At 41.7% G+C, this 18413-nt stretch overlaps 1 protein-coding gene across 1 annotated transcript; it reads right to left on the bottom strand.

Moving 5' to 3' along the window:
- Positions 1-80: 80 nt before the first annotated feature.
- On the bottom strand, positions 81-17062 carry LOC310634716 (vomeronasal type-2 receptor 26-like; the record flags this gene model as incomplete). The annotated part of the gene is made up of 7 exons (XM_083353250.1): positions 81-245; positions 357-518; positions 932-991; positions 6714-6941; positions 9675-10490; positions 14081-14372; positions 16833-17062. The coding sequence occupies 7 exons, from the start codon at positions 17060-17062 to the stop codon at positions 81-83; spliced, it is 1953 nt and encodes a 650-aa protein (XP_083209376.1).
- Positions 17063-18413: the final 1351 nt, after the last annotated feature.

Below are 18413 nucleotides of genomic sequence, written 5' to 3'. Positions count from 1 at the left end.
TTTTAGCAGCATCTAATATACCAGTCGGAAGGAGCATTGCTTCTTCAGAATAAATGAACCAGCCCATAAATATTTCAGATTCAGATGCCATCTTTCCTTTTTGTGGTCAGGTGATCTTTTGTATTCAGATCAGGCCTTAGGATGATAATGTAGCACTTGGGGAAGAAGATGCAGACCAGAAGACCAGTGCTGGAAGCTAAGATGGAGAAGACTTGCACGACCACCATGGACTTCCCCTTGGTGCTCTGATAGGCAGGCACAAAGGATACCCAGACGCTGCAGAAGACCAGCATGCTGAAGGTGATCAGCTTGGCTTCATTGAAGGCCCCGGGGAGATTCCTGGCCAAGAAAGCCACCGTGAAGCAGATGGCGGCCAAGAAGCCCATGTAGCCCAGAGCAACATAAAACATGGCAACAGAGCCTTCATTGCATTGCAGGGTGATCTCTCTGGGTTGGGAGTGCATGTCGGAGTCAGGAAAAGGAGGAGAGACACTGAGCCAGATGGAGCAAATGGCTATCTGAACAGTAGAACAAGAAAGGATAATGGAGTTGGCAAAACTCTTCCCAAGCCATCTGTTCATCTTGTTCCCTGGCTTTGTGGCCAGGAAAGCCAGCACTACTGTGATCGTTTTGGCCAGGATGGAAGAGACAGCCACTGAGAAGATGATGCTGAAGGATGTTTGTTGGAGGAGGCAATTGTATTTGCTTGGCCGTCCAATGAATAGAAGAGTGGACAAGAAGGAAAGCAGGAGGGAAGTGAGGATGATGTAAGAAACATCCCGGTTATTGGCTTTGACTATTGGAGTCTCCAAATATTTAATAAAGATTCCTAAGATGAAGCCAGTGATTAAGGATAAGGATAAAGCCAAGGAAACCATGATAATGCCCAAAGTTTCTCTGTAACGGAGGAACACAGTAATCTTAGGGATACATTGATCTTGATCTTCATTTGGGTGATGATCATTGGGGCATTTGATGCACTGATCTGCATCTGCAAAGAACAAGAGTAAATATTTAAATTATTCCACCATTTTCCATTCGTTCATTCTTCAATCACTAAATACTTTTTGACTAGAATCTATATTTACTCCCAGCATGTTATACTTTTTTAGGAAATTGCAAATTGAGAGGGAGTGTGATCATGAGGGAGGGAGAGAGAGAGAGAGGAAAGAGAGAGAGAGAGGCTGAACAGAGTATACAAACTATTGTACAATAATCTGAATTTCACATGCAAGTAAAACAATGCTTAGGATCATCCAATGCAGAGTAGAGCCCTACGTGGAAAAAGAGATGCCCGATGACTAAGCTAGCTTTAGAAAAAAAGAGGGAACGTGACACATTATAGCTGATGCACACTGGATAATTGAGAAAATCGTGGTCACAATATGCTCAGAAAAATGGGAATCCTAGAATCTCTCATTGTCCTCATGAGAAACATATATATAGGTCAGGAAGATGAAGTAAAGACAGACAAATGCAGTGAAACAAACTGATTTCAGGTGAGGAATGGAGTTTAACAACACTGAATATTTTTTTTTCTTATTTCGTCTATCTATATGCTGAATATACATAAAAATCAAGGACCACAAAGGTGCATAACTGGACTTTCTTGTTTTTCTTTAAAGACATCTCGCTTCTCATCCAAGAAGCTTCTTCAGCTCTGACTGGATGGTGGGGAATGGAAAGATTTGTATTCCTTGCAGACAGCTGATTATTTGCATTCTTTTAGAGAACTATTGAAGCCACTTGGAGGTTTATGTGTGTCCTCAGGGTCACTGAGTAGGACAAATATATGTGGAGCCTTGTTGGCTGCATGATGTTTTCTGCCTGTGTCCCTTCACTGTTGAAGACAGGCACAGGCTGTTGCATATGAGTCTGTGTTGTCTACATCTGAAACTGAAACGCAAGTGGTTCCTTTAGTTTGCATTGTTTTCTGAAAATCTGTTCCTCATGATAAGATGGTGGTAAATCAACCTCATGTTGATTGACAAAGGTTCCACTTCCCAGGCTTCAATCATTTCCCTGTCTATCTTTGTACCTGCTCAGCCAACAATCTTACTAGTTGAAAATTTGAACATATGTCCTTGTAAAAGTTGGACTTAAAAGAAGCAGGATAGGAAGAGTATTGACTCATTTGTTGCTGGAGAACATTCTGTAGACCACTATAGACAGCCAGATAAATGGATTTTTGTATAAATTAGTTAAGAGTTCTCACTTAAGGCACAAATCATCAGTCAATCACAAATGCCACGTACCTTGAATAGAGAACGAAATTATATTTTTTCTTTCCTAACTTTGCACAAGTGATGTGATCCATTTATGCTGGTGGAAAGTCCTTCCCTCAGTAGAAGTGGAGGGCTCGGGCACAACCTGTCCCCCATTTTTGATGCTGTCCCCAGGAAGATTAAGACCACTTTATAGGTTCACCAAGGAGACCACTCTTAATGACCCCTAGGATGTTTAGGAATTGGAACATTTACATCCCAAATACTCTTTGATTACTTGTTAAGCAGGAGTACTAGGCCTGGTCTGGCACAAACAAAGAGGCAGAATCCAATTCTCTCTGAGTCACACGTTTATTCAGATCTGGACAAAGGTGGGTCCTAATGAGCCTATTGTCAAGAACAAACTGGTATCTGGGAACCTCAGAATTAGTTTTGCCTTGACATTCCTATGCAGTGTATTCAATAAACAGTAAGAGTTTCAGAAACTAAATGAACCTGGACTTTTATTTGAATCCTCGAGCTGGATGTTGACACCCATTCAAATTAGGTGATAAATGAAACTACCCTAGAGGACATTATATATGTCCTAGAGGCCCCCTAACAAACTTGCTCACCCTGAAGATAAGCAATGAAATGTTTCAAATCAACAAGAAAAGAAGTCAGGTTGCCATGATTCAACTTGCAGACAACTCTAACTGGATGATGGAGAATCGTCATCAACAACTTTGCACAAGATTTCCCACAGTGACTTCATCTCCACACTCCATGTTCTCATGATGTTATGCTTGGGGCCATCTTGGGCCACACTTTCATGTGGCCATCAATGAGGCATAAAAATGAGATGAATAATAGGAGTGACTAAAACCCCAGCCCTCTAGAATTCCCACCTTCCTGAGTAGAGATGGTCCCCTCTGCACAAAGAACACACTTGTAGCAGCAGGCTGGATCTCCTTCTGGAACAAGCTTGACCCATCCGGGATAACAACTTTCAACACACCTGGAAGAGGGCATGGACTACACAGATAAAAAGAGATATTAATGAACAGGTCTTAGGAGTTCTGCATTTAAGGAACAGGATAGGATAGGATAGGATAGGATAGGATAGGATAGGATAGGATAGGATAGGATAGGATAGGATAGGATAAGATAGGATAGGATAGGTGTCAACGCTGCTAACATCGAATGTTATTGCTTGACATGAGATGAAGAAGTAGCTATTTCATATGTTAAACTTGTGTATTGCTTTAAGACTTGTGTATTGTTTTAGTTTAAAATTGGTGGGAGGGAAGAGTAGGAATGCACTTTGAAGGCCATTTGTCTCTCTAAAGAAGATAAGACTTTGGCGGTTCTTCTAACGGAAGGGAAGCTGATTCTTTAAATTAATTGGAGAATATCATTAATGACAAAATTAGAAAGGTGGAGAATTATGTTTAATTATATTGCGCAAGGGGTGGAATTTTCAGATTCCAGCTTCCTTCAAGGTCTTAGTGATGGTTTTTAAGTCCTTACATGGCATGGGTCCGGAATACCTCGGGGTCCACCTGCTGCCGGCGTCGACTCCCCTCCGCCCCGTGCGTTCCCACAGAGAGGGCCTCCTCAGGGTGCCTCCAGTCAGAGAATGTCGGCTGGTGGCCCCCAGGGGGAGGGCCTTCTCTGTGGGCGCTCCGGCTTTGTGAAATCAGCTGCCGGTTGAGCTCCGGATGGCACTGGATCTCCGCTCCTTCCGGCGCGGGTTAAAGACCCATTTATTTGAACAAGCTGGCCTGGCCTGATGGGGAGTTACTTAGGGTTTTAATATTTATATACATTTTCTATTGTTTTTACTGTGGGCAATAATTTAATTCTTTTTTAACTTTTGTATTTTTGTATTTTTATGATATGCCCTGTTCACCGCCCTGAGTCCTTCGGGAGAAGGGCGGTATAAAAATTTAATAAACCTTAAACCTTCAAGCAAGCATTTGCTGGTGTATTAGGCTAATAAAGGACTTTTAAGGTAAACAATGCCTCAGAGGGAGAGGGGAGGGGGAGGAGGGATTTCATTGTATTTAAAAATTGTAAAACTTTTCAATAAAAGAAAAAAGAAAAGCCCATACGTTGGAAATTTGACAATAGGATAGGATAGGAGAAAAAAGAGAAGAGAAGAGTTGGAAGGGACCTTGGAGGTCATCTAGTCCAACCCCCTGCTAAGGCAGGAAACCCTATACCATTTCAGACAAATGGCTGTCCAGTCTCTTCTTAAAAACTTCCAGTGTTGGAGCATTCACCACCTCTGGAGGCAGGTTGTTCCACTGGTTAATTGTTCTAACTGTCAGGAAATTTCTCCTTAGTTCTAGGTTGTTTCTCTCTTTGATTAGTTTCCATCCATTGCTTCTTGTCCTGCCTTCAGATGCTTTGGAGAATAGCTTGACTCCCTCTTCTTTGTGGCAACCCCTGAGATACTGCAAGACTACTATCATGTCACCCCTAGTCCTCCTTTTCATTAAACTAGATATACCCAATTCCAGCAACCGTTCTTTATATGTTTTAGCTTCCAGTCCTCTAATCATCTTTGTTGCTCTTCTCTGCACTCTTTACAGAGTCTCAACATCTTTTTTACATCGTGGTGACCAAAACTAGATGCAGTATTCCAAGTGTGGCCTTACCAAGGCACTAAAGGAATCTAAACTTTGTTTAACTAAAAATTGGTATTCAAGGCTAACTTTCTTCAACTGGGATAAATGCAGTTGGCTTCTCAATAAATCTCCAAAGCACCTGAAAGCAGGACAAGAAGCAACGGATGGAAACTAGTCAAGGAGAGAAGCAACCTAGAACTAAGGAGAAACTTCCTGACAGTTAGAACAATTAATCAGTGGAGCAACCTGCCTCCAGAAGTGGTGAATGCTCTAACACTGGAGGTTTTTAAGAAGAGACTGGACAGCCATTTGCCTAAAATGGTATAAGGTTTCCTGCCTGAGCAGGGGGTTGGACTAGATGACCTCCAAGGTCCCTTCCAACTTCTTCTTCTTCTTCTTCTTCTTCTTCTTCTTCTTCTTCTTCTTCTTCTTCTTCTTCTTCTTCTTCTTCTTCTTCTTCTTCTTCTTCTTCTTCTTCTTCTTCTTCTTATTATTATTATTATTATTATTATTATTATTATTATTATTATTATTATTATTATTATCTCCTCTTCCTTTTTTTCTCTTCATTGATTTTTAAGCTGTAAGTATCTTACAGCAAGAAACAATGTGGGGTAGTGGTTAAAGCATCTGCCTTTAAACCAGGCAACCATGATATTCACGATCCCTCCTTAGGCATAAATCGAGTTGGGTGAACTTAGGTCAGTTGCTCTCTCTCAGCCCTAGGAAGAAGGGAATGGCAAGCCACTTTTGAAAGTCTGGACAAGAAAACTGCAGGAACTTCTCCCGGTAGTCACCAGGAGTCAGTACTGACCGGTAAACACAAAACAAACCAACCAACCAAAAACTTGGACAAAACTTCTAACAGGAATCTCAAAAGGTCCTGAATGACTAATGCTAGCAGAACATGAGACCTTATTTCTAATGTGCAGTGAATATTTGAAAAAGCAAGAAGAAAGGAAGGAAGGAAGGAAGGAAGGAAGGAAGGAAGGAAGGAAGGAAGGAAGGAAGGAAGGAAGGAAGGAAGGAAGGAAGAAGTAAAGAAAAGAAAAGAAGATTATATGTGCCTCACTGATCATAGTAGAGTAAGGAAGGAACACGGTAACAACAGGACAAACATTAAAGGTGACTAAACTAATGAAGATAATACAATAAACAGCCTTAGCAATAAGAATAAAGATTGTAACATGTTGAATAGATTAAAGAAACCAGCAGTGAAGAAATATACCACAGTTGATGAGATATTTATCACCTATAAAGCCTATAAAGCCCTACATGGCCTGGGTCCGGGGTATTTGAGGGAACACCTGCTGCCGGCATCAAACGCCCTTCGCCCAGTGCGCTCCCACAGGGAGGGTCTGCTCAGGGTCCCGCCGGTAAGAGATTGCCGGCGGGTGACACCCAGGGATAGGGCCTTCTCAGTGGGGGCGCCTGCCCTCTGGAACCAGCTGCCGGTGGAGCTGAGGACTGCTCCCGACCTCCGATCATTCCGCCGGGGCCTGAAGACCTGGCTCTTTGAGCTCTCGGGCCCAGGCTGAGGAGACATTCATTTTAATTGGGATTTTTAATAGTACAGGGTTGATTTAATATTTTTTAAATTGGGTTTTAACTTTTGTATGGTTGATTTTTAACTCCCTGTAAACCGCCCTGAGTCCTCAGGGAAAAGGCGGTATATAAATGCAATAAAATAAATAAATAAATAAATAAATAAATAAATAAATAAATAAATAAATAAATAAATAAATAAATAAATAAATAAATAAATAAATAAATATCAAAGAAGGAATTGGAAAAAATATTCAGATGCTGTGCTGTGTCCTACAATCTATTGCCAGAATGCTGCTAGCAACAATGGGATATGTGTGGATGTTCTCACCTGATTAAGCCATTTTGGCCACAGGATGGCATCCTCCTTGATAATCATCGTGGACTCCAAGGATCCCTGTTTTTCTATGCTCCCAAAGATGACTTGATTGACAGATTTATTGGGAAACTTCACCCAGTAGACAATGTCCAGGTCAGCTACCAGCGCTCCATCCTTATTTAGGTATACACTGTCTATGGAACTGTTGTAAAATTGAGAATTTTGTAGAAAAGGATGTAGCTAGAATGACAAATTTCAGAAAGTACACTTGAGGGGAAGGAAATAAAAGTCCTTTACTTTAATTCTGCTCATTTACAGCTTTGAGCCTCAAAAGAGGGATCTGGTGTAGATAACTCCTCACCCAACAAGGGTACCCTCAACCTTAAATTTCAATTCAGAATAGAGCTGGAAGGGACCTTGGAGGCCTTCTAGTCCAACCCCCTACTCAAGTAGGAGACCATTTTATTATTACAGACAAGTGTCTGTTCAGTCTCTTCTTAAAAGCCTCCTGTGATAAAGCACCCACAATGTCGGAAGGCAAGCTGTTCCACTGGTTAATTGTCCTCACTGTTAGGAAGTTTCTCTTTAATTCTAGGTCGCTTCTCTCCTTGATTAGTTTCCATCCATTGTTTCTTGTCTTGCCCTCTGGTGCTTTGGAAAATAAGTTGACACTTCTTTGTGGCAGCCTCTCTGGTATATTGCTATCATGTCACCCCTAGTCCTTCTGTTTTCTAGACTAGCCATAACCAATTCCTGCAACCGTTCTTTGTATGTTTTAGTCTTCAGTGCTTAATCATCTTAGTTGCTCTTCTCTGCACTCTTTCCAAAACCTCAACATCTTTTTTGTAATGTGTTGACCAAAATTGGTTGCCATATTTCAGGCATAGTCTTGCTAAGGTTTTATTAAAAAAAAAAAGGTAAAGTTTCCCCCGCACATGCATGCTAGTTGTTTCCAACTCTAGGGGCCGGTGCTCATCTCCGTTTCAAAGCCGAAGAGCCAGCGCTTGTCCAAGGACGTCTCCGTGGTCATGTGGCCGGCATGACTAGACACCAAAGGCACACGGAACACTGTTACTTTCCCACCACAGTGGTCCCTATTTTTCTATTTGCATTTTTATGTGCTTTCAAACTGCTAGGATGGCAGAAGCTGGGACGAGTAACAGGCGCTCACTCTGTTATGCGGCACTCAGGATTCGACCCTCCAAACTGCCGACTTTCTGATTGACAAGCTCAGCATCCTAACCCACTGAGCCACCGCGTCCCTAAGGTCTTATAAAGCAGTACTAATATTTCATGTCAGTTTGATTCTATGCCTCCGTTTATACAACCAAGGATTGCATTAGCTATTTTGGCTTCTGCCGCACACTGCTGGCTCATATTTAAGTGATCATCCACTAGGACTCCAAGGTCTCTCTCACAGTTACTGATTTTGAGCTACATTTCACCTAATCGGAACCTGTACCTTTGGTTTTTCCTGCATAAGTGTAAAACCTTCCTTTTCTTCACATTGAATTTCATTTTATGGGATAGATAAGATCTCCATTTCCTAGCCAAGGAAGTTAGCATTGTCTGAGGACACTTCCATGCTCATGTGGCCAGCATGAATATATGATGAGGTGCACTGAACACTGCTACCTTCCCAGTGAAATGCTACCTATTTATCTACTCGCATTTGCATGTTTTCAAACTGATAAGTCGGCAGGATAAGATAAGATAACTTTTATTGTCATTTTTTACTGTTGGCACACTGGCAGACATTAAAAATGAAATTTTGTTGCTTACCGTCTAAAGTGTACACATACATAACATGCATTTAAACATGCAACATATATATAAACTTACACTCTTGCTAACATATAAATATTAATGACTGTTCATTTTGAATACATAGCAGAAAGAGGAAGCTTCAGAGTTCACAAGGTTAATACCGTATGAAACAAAACTATAACTGAATCTGCAAGTTCTGCTTAGGATAGCACAAAGCCTTCTCCCAGAAGGTAATAAAGGAAACAGGTCATGAACAGGGTGTGTAGAGTCCCAGACAATCCTGCAGACCCTGCTCAAGCAACGCTTATATGCTATGTCCTGGATGGAAGGGAGTGAACTGCCAATAATCCTTTGTGCTATCCTCACCACTCTCTGCACTGCCTTCCTGTCTGAAGCAGTGATGCTTCCAAACCAGACTGTCATGCAATATGACAGGATGCTCTCAATCGTCCCTTTATAGAAAGTGGTAAGGACAGGGGAAGGAAGATGTACTTTTCTCACGAGATGCAGAAAATGGAGGCCCTGCTGTGCCCACTTTACCAGTGTCTCACTGTGGAGTGACCAAGCCAGCCGACTTGTTAACTGCACAACCAGGAATTTGATGCTGGCAACCACCTCCACAGGTGAATCATTAATACATAGAGGAGTGTGGCTGTGCCTGCATTTTCTTAAAGCAACAATGATCTCTTTGGTTTTTCCAATGTTTAAAACTAGAGTGTTTTTCTTAAACCAGTTCACCAAACTCTCAACCTCCTTGCAGTAAGCATCCTCACTGTCACCCGCATTGTCATAGTGCCCATTGTTCAAGTCTGTCAAGTTTTTTTTGGATCCTGAGCTTGTCTTCTGGGGCATTGGCTATTGCTACTAGTTTAGTGTCATCTGCAAATTTAATGAGTTCCCCATATATTCCCTTATCTAAGTCATTTATGAAGATATTGAAGAGTACTGGGCCTAAGACAGAACCTTGTGGCACCCCACTATTTCCTTCCTTCCATGTAGATGTAGTACCATTAAGGACTAGTCATTGAGTATGGTTTGTCAGTCAGCTCCAAATCCATCTGGTGGTGATGTTGTCTATTCCACATTTTTCTAGTTTATCAAGAGAGTAAGTTGTCTACTTTGTTGAATACCTTACTGAAATCCAAGTATACTATGTCCATATCATTTTACATTAGACAGAAAAATCAGAAACGAAAACAAAATTACCTGCCAAGGCTGCAGCCTCTGAATTCCTGAATACTCCCTCCTTTTCCTCCTCTTCCACATGGATCCGTAAGAGTAAGCAGCATTTAAGGCCCGGGCCACAGCCCAGATGGTGTTGTAGAGGCGGTAGCCACCGAGGGAAAGCACCCTTTCAATCTGCTCCTGGGGCAAAGTCCTCAGCTTCTCTCTCTCTCTGCATCTTATCCAGCCATTGACAGACAAGGCATGTTTTGAATACAAGCATCGAAATGCTTGATAAACATACCGCTGCATTGAAGCAAAGAAGAGAACCATATCATCGTATTTTATCTTCTTTTTGGTCTGGATGGAGAAGGAAAAAAAGCCATACGTGTACTGAAAAGAGAGAGAAGAATACCTCAAGTCAAGGACGATATTCCTCATTGCTGTAATGAACCAGATTTTCCCTTGTTTGGGTTTTATTTCCTCCTCAAAGACTCCTTCTATAAGATACATTCTAAAGAAGTCAGAATGTGTCTCCATCAAGGAAAGATATACATTGATTTGCCTCCATTTGAGAAAGGTATCAGAAGGGATATCCACTTCGTACCGATTTAGCCCTGAGACAGTTAGCGAGAAAAGGACACAAATGCCATTTGTTTCCAAGAGTGGCGTCAATGTTTTCAGAAACACCTCTCCTTTGTCTGTGTCTGGAGCAATGAGGCCGATGGACGTCCATCTGAAATAAAGAAGGAGTTTGACCATCCCTAAATATTGGATTCCCTCTTCAGGCACCATCCGGTAGAAAAACGGGAACAGGGCTTTATTGCTCAACACTTGAGAAACAAAAGCATAAGATATCTGGAATGAAAAGAAGGGATTGAATGAAAAGAAGGGATTGCTGATGAGTCGAGTTAAACCTGTAAAAAAAACACTCCGGGGACATAAATTCATACAAATGACAAAATACAGCCAATCTTCAACTTACAACCTTAATGGAGCGTCTTGTCTATGGAGATCCTCAGTCATCCAGGTCATGGTGTCGCAAAGGTGCTTTTTCAGGAGGCAGCTGGACTTAATTGTTTTTCTTTGAAGGATGACTGAGAACCTCCATAGACATTTAGCTATGCACTTTGGGATGAACAGCCGTCAAATGGTGTGGTAGTATGAATGGATTTCCAGAACACATTGCAGACTACAGGACCCATCTGCCTTTCAGTCTGAGATGCAGACAACACGGACTCATCGCCAACAGCCTGTGCCTGTCTTCAACAAGGAAGGGACCCAGGACAAAAGACATCCTCCAGCCAAGAAGGTTCCACACACATTTGCATCACCCAGGTGACCCTAAGGACACAGATAAACTTGGCCTCAACGATTCTCTAAAAAGAAGGCAAATGAACAGCTGTCTGCAAGGAATATAAATCCTTCCATTCTCCACCATCTATTCAGAACTGAAGAAGCTTCTTGGATGAGAAGCAAAATGTCCTCAAAGAAAAACAAGGAAGTCCATTTGCCTCCTGAAAAAGCACCTTAATGAAGCCTCCCCGTTATGGCTGTAAACTGCGGGGGTCATGATGTGACTGGATCCAATTTTATGATCTTTCTTACAACAATCCTCAAGCAAATGCCCTGGTCATAAAGTGACTGCTGCAGTCATTCAATGAACACCACAATTATTAATTGAACCCATTGTTCACTATGGGCTTATGTCAACATCCAACTCAAGAATCCAAATAAATCACCAGGACCATTCCATTTCCAAAATCCTTACTATTTATTAAATACTTCCACACCTGCTTCAGTGTCCTCTGAAATGGCTCAGGCTCTCATGGTCTTCAGCAGAATCAATGTAAACACTTTTAAAGCAACACCTTCTCCCCCACTCTAATGAACAAGTTGAAACGAAGAGGCACGTAGCTGCCAAACTTTCATTCTTGACAGTCTATTTATCTGTTGATTGATTGATTGATTGATTGATTGATTGATTGATTGATTGAAGAATATGTGTAGCTCAGGGTTGAAATGAGGGGTGATGAACAGTGGTCCTGATGATGTTACCTAGTATGGGTAATGAAATGTCTGCAAGAAAACAACCATGCTCAGAGAGCTCCAAGGACTCCTCATTTATTTATATACTTATTTATTATTCATATTCTATATTTCTTAACTACACCTCTCTCTTGGAGAAGGATTTTTGCTGAAAAATAGTTGTGAACACTTTGTTGTTGTTGTTGTTGTTGTTCTTGTTGTTGTTGTTGTTGTTGTTATTGTTGGTTGATGTCCAGACCATCGCAACCCCATGGACAATGTTCCTCCAGGCCTTCCTGTCTTCTACCATTTTCTGGAGTCCATTTAAGCTCACGCCTACTGCTTCAGTGACTCCATCCAGCCACTTCATTCTCTGTTGTCCCCTTCCTTCTCATTAGGTGGCCAAAGTATTTGAGTTTCAACTTCAGGATCTGGCCTTCTAAAGAGCAGTCAGGGTTGATCTCCTCTAGGACTGATCATCTTGCAGTCCAAGGGACTCGCAGGAGTCTTCTCCAGCACCATAGTTCAAAAGCCTCAATTCTTTGGTGCTCATCCTTTCTTACGGTTCAACTTGCACAGCCATACATTGCAACTGGGAAACCATGGCCTTGAGTACTGTATGCACACTTTTGTTGACAGGGTGATGTCTCTGCTTTTTAGTGTGCTGTCTAGATTTGTCATGGCTTTCCTCCCCAGGAGCAAGCGTCTTTTAATTTCTTGGCTGCAGTCCCCGTCTGCAGTGATCTTGGAGCCCAGGAAAATAAAATCTGTCACTACCTCCATTTCTTCCCCATCTATTTGCCAGGAATTGAGAGGGCTGGATGCCATGATCTTGCTTTTCTTAATGTTGAGTTTCAAGACCACTTTTGTATCCCCTTCTTCACCCGCATCAAGAGGTTCTTTAGTTCCTCTTCACAGTTGTAAACACTGGCTTTCAACAAAACATCCCAATCAGAAGGGCCTAATTGGTATATTGCCAAGGGCCATTAATCCCCTCTTCAAGGAACATCCAGTAGAAAAGGGGGAACAAAGTCCTATTGCTCAACACTTGGAAAACAAAACAATGAGATATTTGGAATGAAAGGAAGGGATTGGTTATGTCCTTTAAGACAGCCTTCCCCAAACTTTCTGGGTTGGTGGCATGGTGTGTGGGGGTGGGGGAGGGGAGGAAGAGGAGATGGTTTTGTGTGAGGGGCAGCTTCATTTGTGTCATGTGAGGACCTACCACTGATATGGCCCATTTGCGAATAGACCACAGCCCGATAATCAGCTCCAGCCCACACGTTGGGGACCCCTGCATTCACTAGCTAGTTCTTTGAAAAATAAATTAGGATCAGCTAGCTGCATGATTTCATTATGTATATCAAAGGTTACTCCAAGGATAAAAACCAATGCATTTCTCCAGAAGATAGGCTTAAGATACAGAAGGATCTGGACAGACTCGAACACTGGGCACTATCTAACAAAATGAAATTCAATGGTGAAAAAAGTAAGGTTCTACATTTAGGCAGGAAAAATCAAATGCACAGGTATAGTATAGGTGGTACCTTGCTCAATAGTAGTAACTGTGAGAGGAATCTCAGAGTCTTAGTAGACAATCACTTCAATATGAGCCAGCAGTGTGCTGCAGCTGCCAAAAAAGCCAACACAGTGCTAGGCTGCATTAACAGAGGGATAGAATCAAGATCAAGTGAAGTACTAATACCACTTTACAATGCTTTGGTAAGGCCACACCTGGAATACTGCATCCAGTTTTGGTCACCACGATGTAAAAAAGATGTTGAGACTCTAGAAAGGGTACAGAGAAGAGCAACAAAGATGATTAGGGGGCTGGAGGCTAAAACATATAGGGAACGGTTGCTGGAATTGGGTATGTGTAGTTTAATGAAGAGAAGGGTGAGGGGTGACATGATAGCAGTGTTCCAATATCTCAGTGGCTACCACAAAGAAGAGGGAGTCAAGCTATTCTCCAAAGTGCCTGAAGGCAGGACAAGAAGCAACGGATGGAGACTAGTCAAGGAGAGAAGCAACCTAGAACTAAGGATAAACTTCCTGACAGTTAGAACCATTTATCAGTGGAACAACCTGCCTCCAGAGGTGGTGAATGCTCCAACACTGGAGGTTTTTAAGAAGAGACTGGACAGCCATTTGCCTGAAATGGTATAGGGTTTCCTGCCTGAGCAGGGGGTTGGACTAGATGACCTCCAAGGTCCCTTCCAACTTTATTATTATTATTATTATTATTATTATTATTATTATTATTATTATTATTATTATTATTATTATTATTATTATTATTATTAATACCACAGATCCTCGTCACTTTCGAACTGCACCCTATTACACTGTTTGCTCTGCATTGAGTTTTCAGGTGGAATTTTAAGGGAGAAATTGATAGTTTTCAGCTTTTCCAGCTTTACCTGTGGAATTTTGTAGATGCCCAAGAGGGCCGAAATCTGAATGGAGAGGTCAGAGTCTGTCTCATCAAGAACAACCAGCAGGTTCTCCTCTCCTCCACACATATAATTTGGAATATTGGCTTGTCCAAAAGAAAGAAGGTCTAGCAAGGCTGCAGAAGCCATTTCTTCACTGTCATAGGTATCATGGAGGCTGTAGCCCAGAGTGATGTTCAATAAGATACTCGGACTCTGATTGATCTCTTGAATGGTGAACAAGAAAGAAAGGAGATGCCATATTTTTCTTGCTTCTACCCTGCAAAAAGAAATAGGATCACACCATCATCCTCCATTTAGCTTCTGGGTCATAACATATTCTGTGCTTCAGGGAGTTTCTGGTGAAATCTATGATAGATTAGACATTTTTGAAGGAAGGGGGACATCACTGCAATGGAGATGGGAGGCTGAGTGCTAGTCTTAGCCCATGAAATCTCTCCAAATAAAGCAGCTGCTCCCTATAAATAAATGACAGGAATCAACGGATGTTGCCTGGCTGGGAGGTGTAGGATATGTTCACACGGATATAATGTAGACTACATGGACATCAAGTCCTGCTAAACTTCATTTCCAATGCAAATAATTTTAACAAGGATTTATTCATGAAGACCAGTGTCTGTTGTTACCTAAAAGACAGTTAAAGCACAATATTAGAATTGGTGTTGGACATTTTAGGATATTTGAAACAAAATAAGGAAAAACAAGCTGCATGGCTAAATGTCTGTGGAGATTCTCTTGGTTTGAAACAGGGGTCAAAGAGACCATCTTTGTCAAAACTGAACAGCCCTCTCTCAACAGAGGGGGAGGGATACGACATCATCTATCTCCAGTCTACAACACAGTCCTTTCAGCAGTTCCAAGAAGGCTCCACACCCATTTGCACCACTCAGGCGACCCTGAGGACACAGACGAATGTCCAACTGGCCTCAACAACTCTCGAAAAGAATGTAAATGACCAGTGGTTTGCAAGGAGTAGAAATCCTTCCATTCCCCACCATCCAGTCATTGCTGAAGAAGCTTCTTGGATGAGAAGCGAAACATCTTCCAAGAAAAACAAGGAAGTCCAGTTGCCTCATGAAAAGCCATCTTTGGGACAAGCTGCATAGATATTTTTTTTTAGATGCAGAGAAGGCTTTTGATATTTTGTCTGGGGTTACTTGATTTGAAATTATACCTTTGCAGCTTGTTTAATTTGAATGCAAGAGTGGTTGTTCATGAGAAATAAAAGGACGTGACTGAAGATTTAGGTGGCATGGATATACAATAACAATAATAATAGAGTTGGAAGTGAACTTGGAGGTCTTCTAGTCCAACCCACTGCTCAGGCAGGAAACTTTATACCATTTCAGATAAATGGCTGTCCAGGCTCTTCTTAAGAACTTCTAGTGTTGGAGCATTCACAGCTTCTGGAGGCAGGTTGTTCCACTGGTTAATTGTTCTAAGTGTCAGGAAATTTCTCCTTAATTCTGCGTTGCTTCTTTCCTTGATTGCTTTCCATCAGTTGCTTCTTGTCCTGCTTTCAGGTGCTTTGGAGAATAGCTTGACTCCCTCTTCTTTGTGGCAACCCCTGAGATATTGGAAGACTGTTATCATGTCCCCCTTGTCCTTCTCTTCATTAAACTAGACATACCCAATTCCAGCAACCGTTCCTTATATGTTTTAGCCTCCAGGCTCCTGATCATCTTTGTTGCTCTTCTCTGCACTCTTCCGAGAGGCCCAACATCTTTTTTTATATCATGGTGACCCAAACTGGATGCAGTATTCCAAGTGAGGCCTTACCAAGGTGTTATAAAGTGATATTAACACTTTATGTGATCATTAGCACTTCATGTGATCAATTTATGTACATCAAAGATAAGATCAATGCAAATTTTAAAATCCATTTTGTTGGATATGCCATACCAAAAATATGGAATCGATAGAAACCTAGGCTGTGACAGAAAATACATTTAGGGTTCTTTGGACAAGATGTATTGTACAGAAGAGAAATGATAAGCAGAGACAAATGGCTAACTAATGGTGACATACTAGAATTTTGTCAAGGAGAAGATTTTCAAGATTAATATACAGTTGGAACCAACTCCCTCTGCCTTCAGCCCTTCTATTAACTCCTTCCTTCGTGAGTGTCTAATCACTACTTAGCTGTATTGATTAAAGCTAAAAAGAGAAGAGAATTTACATTGCAAACTACTCTCATTACCATAATGAGCCATGTTGCTCTTTGTTTGGTCAGATTAGGTGGATATATGGTTGAAGTTGTGATGGAAATTATTTAGCAATCTTAGCAGCAGAGAGGTTCTCCTCATTACAAAGGAACTGTGATGCAAACTGAAGAGTGGGAGAATGCATGAACTCATTGGACCTCATACCAGAAAAAATGGTCACTTCCAGGAAATAAGAACATTGAGAAACTGACAAACAGAACTCAAATACAGGCTACAAGAGAGCAGAGAAGATTTAAACATGCTTTCAGAATTGGCTATGTGCTGCATTCTGGACATGGTGTTCCCACTCAGAGTTGATTCAGAGTTAAGGAAGAAGTACACCTATATTGAAAAAAATCTAGATAAATAGATCATCAAAGCCTTCCCCAGATAAGACAGAGATTTAAGAAGCAGCCATTAATGCAGGGAGTCCCTAGTAGAAGTTGGATAACTGATGTTGGTTAAATCAGGAGAGAATTAACTAGAGGCAATTCCACCCCCTCCTTTGGACTCACTGGATGTATTCTTTGGTAGAGGGAGACACGTTGAAATGGTAAAATGGGCGCATAACCTTATTTTCAGAAGCAATCCCACCAAGGACATAGTCTGCTGGCTTGAAATCATCCACTCGCTGTGCTATAATCCCTTCCAGAGTCAAAGAGCATTTGGTCTTCCACACCGCACAGGTTCGATGTAGGAGCAGCATCAGAAGCAGGAAAAATACCAGCAACATTTTGGTGACCATTAGAGGAATTTTTTTCTGCTTCACAGCTGATTAGGAACACGAGGAGAAGCTTTCCAAGTCCTCTTGAAAGTCGAGCCTCTGATTCCTTTCCCAGAGAGGATAGGAATGGAGAAACCTCACGTGTTCTTCCCCTCAGCTGGACCTTGGTCAAAGCTCTCAGTAGACAGGAGACATTCATGAGTCAGTCTGTGCAGCCTTGGATGGAAAACATCACCCACTCTTGTTCATGCTCAACTCCAAGACAATCTTTGCGAAGATCCCCGGGGTGGTTTTTAAGAAGAGAAAATGACTGTGATTTTGATAATCATAGAGCAAAGAACCCCAGTCCTGGCAACAGGATTGATGCTCTCTGTGTCTCCAATGCAAGGGCAGAGAAAACATGTTGACCAAAAGTTCCAGCTGCGGTTCCTCCACCTGGGATGATTCACTGTCCAAACTTGGATAAAACTTTTTAATGTGGAAAAATCATGATATCCTTTAGAAGTGTCTTTCTCAACCTTGATGACTAAGATTAGATAGATGATGGATGGATAGATGGATGGATGGATGGATGGATGGATGGATGGATGGATAAACAGACAAACATAGGCAGGCAGGCAGGCAGACAGACAGATAGATGACAGAGAGAGAGAGAGAGAGAGAGAGAGAGAGAGAGAGAGAGAGAGAGAGAGAGAGAGAGAGAGAGAGATGATAGAGAGAGAGAGATGGTTGATAGGGACTATACGCACTTTTGTTGGCAGGGTGATGTCTCTGCTTTTTAGTGTGCTGTCTAGATTTGCCATAGCTTTCCTCCCTAGGAGCAAGCGTCTTTTAATTTTTTTGCTGTAGTCCCCATCTGCGACGATCTTGGAGTCCAGGAAAATAAACTTTGTCACTACCTCCATTTCTTCCCCAACTATTTGCCAGAAATTGAGAGGGCTGGATGCCATGATCTTGGTTTTCTTAATGTTTAGTTTCAAGCCAACTTTTACACTCTCCTTCTTCACTTGCATCAAGAACCTCTTTAGTTCCTCTTCACTTTCTGCCATTAGAGTGGTATCATCTGCATAACTTAGGTTCTTGATATTTCTCCGGGCAATCTTAATTCCAACTTTTGATTCATCTAGTCCTGCCTTTCTCATGATATTCTCTGCATATAAGTTAAGTAGGCAGGGCGACAGTATACAGCCTTGCCGGACTCCTTTCCCAATTTTAAACCAATCAGTGGTTCCGTGTCCAGTTCTCACTGTTGCTTCTTGACCCACATATAGGTTTCTCAAGAGACAAATAAGAGGATTTGATACTCCCATCTCTTTAAGAACTTGCCACAATTTGTTGTGATCCACACAATCAAAGGCTTTAGCATAGTCAA

The sequence above is a fragment of the Vipera ursinii genome (assembly GCF_947247035.1).
Source record: "Vipera ursinii genome assembly, chromosome: 2".
Classification (NCBI taxonomy): Eukaryota; Metazoa; Chordata; class Lepidosauria; order Squamata; family Viperidae; genus Vipera; species Vipera ursinii.
This window is presented reverse-complemented; position numbering and strand designations above follow the sequence as displayed.